At 44.2% G+C, this 3,956-nt stretch overlaps 1 protein-coding gene across 1 annotated transcript in view; it reads left to right on the top strand.

The window, feature by feature from the left end:
- The window catches only part of pdik1l (PDLIM1 interacting kinase 1 like), a 5,351-nt gene extending 1,963 nt beyond the window's left edge, over positions 1–3,388 (top strand). Inside the window, exon 2 of the mRNA XM_014028772.1 lies at positions 2,384–3,388. Coding sequence (XP_013884226.1) covers positions 2,384–3,124 — 741 coding nt within the window. The 3' untranslated portion in view covers positions 3,125–3,388. The remainder of the gene's footprint in view (positions 1–2,383) is intronic.
- Positions 3,389–3,956: the final 568 nt, after the last annotated feature.

The following is a 3,956-nucleotide window of genomic DNA, read 5'->3' as shown; positions in this document are numbered from 1 at the left end:
TATTTAAATATTTAGCTAAATATTTAAATATTTAGCAAGCTACCTAAATATTTAACTTGCAAGTTAAATATTTAGCTTGTTAACTAAATATTTAATTTGTAAGTTAAATATTTAGTTTATAAACTATGACATTTATAAATGTATGAATCATATGGTGAAAAACTGACTTTGAAAAATAAATCTGTTCTTTTTTCTTATAAAAGGATAAATAAAACAAAAATGTTGGTGATTTTTGACTGTGTAACTTTACAAACGGCACCTCATAGTTGTCACCTGAGTTTTGAATCTGTTCAAAAAATGTTCTTCAGAACTGATCAGTCTCCAGTTGTTTCCAGATAAGTTAGAGCTGATGTTTAACGCCTGCATGGGAGGTTTCCTCCATTATGAAGACCTGGACGGTCCACCTTCTGTTGTAAGAGGGGCTACAGCAGGTTAAATATTACTGAGGACGTCATGAACCAATGTGGGCAACAAAAGCTTTGTGATGTATGCCACAACTCTTGACTGTGTTAAGAGAACATTTCTCACACAGAGTTTGAACATGTTCAAAATTCAAGCAACAAACCTGTAGACGTTTGAGAACAAGGAACTTGAGGACCCCCAGGATCTCACCAAGACCCTTTATGACACCCTTAACGAGTGCCGTTCAGCAGCTGTAGTGGCTCTCAGCCTCGTTGCCTCAGGTTTGAGCTTGTTGTGATCAGGGWGGTTTCTGTGGAGCAGAACATGAAACCTGCACCTGTGTGTGATCCTATCATCATACATGTAAGGAGTTGTTTGTTTTTATCTGAACTGGTGAGCGCAGATGTTGGCTCTGTTTTACCCTCACACACACAGAGGAACTGAGCCTTGGTTGGATCTGTCCCACAGTGTGGTGACTGTGCTGTGTGGTTGTTCTGGGGGATGGGATGTGAATGGTGGGCTCCTCTTCAAGCTGTCAGCAGCCTGTCACGTCACAGTGACTCCCCGCTGTGAGGTGCCGGCCTCAGCAGCCTGATTACCAGCTCTAACCTATTGTCAGTCTATTCATCTGGTTTTCTGCAGTGCCAGCATTGGACACTTTCCCAGAATTCCTTTAGTCTCCCCCCGGTCCTCCTCTGGGATGTTCCAGTGTGTGTGCTTACAAAAGAGTGGCGTTAGAATAGTCTGATGAAAACACACTCTGTGAAACACTGGATTGTAGAGCAACAGGACACATTTACCAGCAGTTTTACTGCAGGAACTGTTTCCTGCACACACTCACAGTATTTAACTTGCCTGGAAAGTTGTTTGCATCAGAAGCTTTTATACATATCTGTTCTTACACTGCAGCTCAGGGCTGTTGGGTTGAAAGACTAAAGACAGCAGCAGTGAGGAATAACTCAGGAAACCAACTCTAACTATAGGATAAATCAAAAAGGAAAATCTAAAGCCTATTATTAAAAGTACCACACAGGTTGTGAGAATAAAGAAGTTGTGTACAACGTAAATAAACCTTGAATTTAAAAGATTGGACCATGATGTGCATCGTAGTTATTTATCTAYGTGACTTCTAAAGCTGTTGAGCTTCAACCACTTTTTTGGTTTGATTTCTTTTTAAAACAAGTATTTTGCCTCATTTAACCATGTTTTTGTAGAAATTATTTCTTTTAATTAAACAGATTATATAAAACAAGAACAATAGAATGTAAGACTAATAATAGAAAGATAGTAAGAAATGAATACTTTTACTTTGTACCAATTTTAGGACACTTTTTTAAAGCAGTTCTGTATAATACATATACACTTTAAACAGTTTTTGAAGCAAACACAGCTGGATAAACTGAAAGTATGAACTTTGATGTGATCAGCCGGACATTGAGAGCAACAGAGTTTTATGTCACGGGTGGAGTGCCGAGCTCGAGGTGCTAGCATTCCGTAACGTAAAAGCTGACTACAGTTGAAAAAAGAGCGCACAAAACACTTAATTTGTCTTAAAATACARACATTCTGACAAATAAGTAACTGTTTGTAACCTTACCTCAGCTTAGAAGGCAGAGGATGTCGTATTTTCCGCTCAGATTCAGCTATCGGAGCATGAAGCTAATGTTTACTCACAATGCTAATGCTACCCTTACTCTCTGGTGCTCAAGAGGTAGAGGAGCCAAATGTCTGGCTCACTGCTGCCAACTAGTGGTCAGAGGCTGAACTACAACATAAAAATGAACGGCTGGCAGGAAAGTTGACATTTTAAAACTTAATAAAAAATCGATACAGGGCTTTAGAATATCAATACAGTATCAGGAAATGAAATATCGCGATATTTCAGTGGATCAATACTTTCTTACACCCCTAGTCCTGGTCTGTTCTGTGGCAGAGAGTTTATTAGTCTTTAACACGCTGTTGTTTGTGTTTTACACTGCAGCTTGTGGAAACATCCCTGAAAGGTGAGATCTCCTTCGACCCCTGCTGTGCCTACTACCTGTGGTTCGTCACAGACTTTTGTGATGGAGGGGACATGAACGCCTACCTCCTCTCCCGAAAGCCCAGCCGCAAGACCAACACCAGCTTCATGCTGCAGCTGGGCAGCGCCCTGGCCTTCCTGCACCGGAACCAGATCATCCACCGTGACCTCAAACCCGACAACATCCTCATCTCGCAGGTGTGCACGCCCACCGGCCTGTCCGAGCCCACCCTCAAAGTGGCAGACTTTGGCCTGAGCAAAGTGTGCTCCACGTCCGGGCTCAACCCTGAGGAGCCGGCCAGCGTCAACAAGTGCTTCCTGTCCACGGCGTGCGGAACGGACTTCTACATGGCCCCGGAGGTCTGGGAGGGCCACTACACGGCCAAGGCTGACATCTTTGCCCTGGGGGTGATCATCTGGGCCATGGTGGAGCGCATCACCTTCGTGGACGTGGAGACCCAGAAGGAGCTGCTGGGGAGCTACGTGCAGCAGGGCTCGGAGATCGTCCCGTTAGGGGAGGCTCTGCTGGAGAACCCCAAGATGGAGCTGCTGATCCCCGCCAGGAAGAAGAGCATGAACAGCCACATGAAGCAGCTGATCAGGGAGATGCTGTCGGCCAACCCTCAGGAACGACCCGACGCCTTCGAGCTGGAGCTCAGACTGGTGCGGATCGCGTGCAGAGAGCTGGACTGGGACACGTGATAGGAGGGACGGGGACAGACTCCGCCCACCCAGCACATGTACATGTCTTATACTGTCCAGTGAGACTGGAGCTAAAGGAGAGTTAGAGTAGATGTTGGATGTACCATGGTTCATTTTCTGTCTGAGCACATACGGTTCTTCTACAAGCTGTGTCTTTATAAAGAGAGAGAGGTGTGACACCCACAGCTGCTGCTGCTGCTCCGAACTGCAGCTTCGTCTCAGGCCACGCACTCAGCCGCCGCTTCCTCACAATCATGGCTCGAGCATGAAGAACAGAACAAACCCCAACATGTCTCCAAACACACCCTGACCTCGGTGCTAGCTGGAACTAAATGCAATACGAGCCGCCGGCCGGCCTGCTGTGAGTTTTCTGTTCCCAGCAGCCTCAGCGTGGAGGCTGGCCTCAAACCAACTCCAGCTTTATTATTTACAGCAGTTTTACTTTCAACACTCAGGTAACAAACACAAACAGCATGATGGTATTTGTAGACAAATGTCTGCTGTTTCCTTCAGTTTGGCTCTTAAACCCAAGCTTCCTGCTTCTTCAGAGGTGCAGCTTATATGTCCACAAGWTTTAAAATCAGCTAAAAAGTCTKTTTGATCTTGTTTTSAGACTGATTTACTAAACAAGAACTGATTGTGTAAGAATAATCATCTTGTTTTCAGAATGTGTAAGATTATTTGTCTTGTTAGTCTGAAAATTTGACTCTAATTAAGTCAAACATTTCTGCCAGTGGAGTAAGAACATTTTACTTGGTAAGTCCTGATGCATCTCAGTAATCCAGGTAAAAAATCAAAATAAAAATGTGTAGGTCTTCTGGACGGGTTCTTC

The sequence above is a fragment of the Austrofundulus limnaeus genome, unplaced genomic scaffold (genome assembly GCF_001266775.1).
Source record: "Austrofundulus limnaeus strain Quisiro unplaced genomic scaffold, Austrofundulus_limnaeus-1.0 Scaffold804, whole genome shotgun sequence".
NCBI lineage: Eukaryota > Metazoa > Chordata > Actinopteri > Cyprinodontiformes > Rivulidae > Austrofundulus > Austrofundulus limnaeus.
This window is presented reverse-complemented; position numbering and strand designations above follow the sequence as displayed.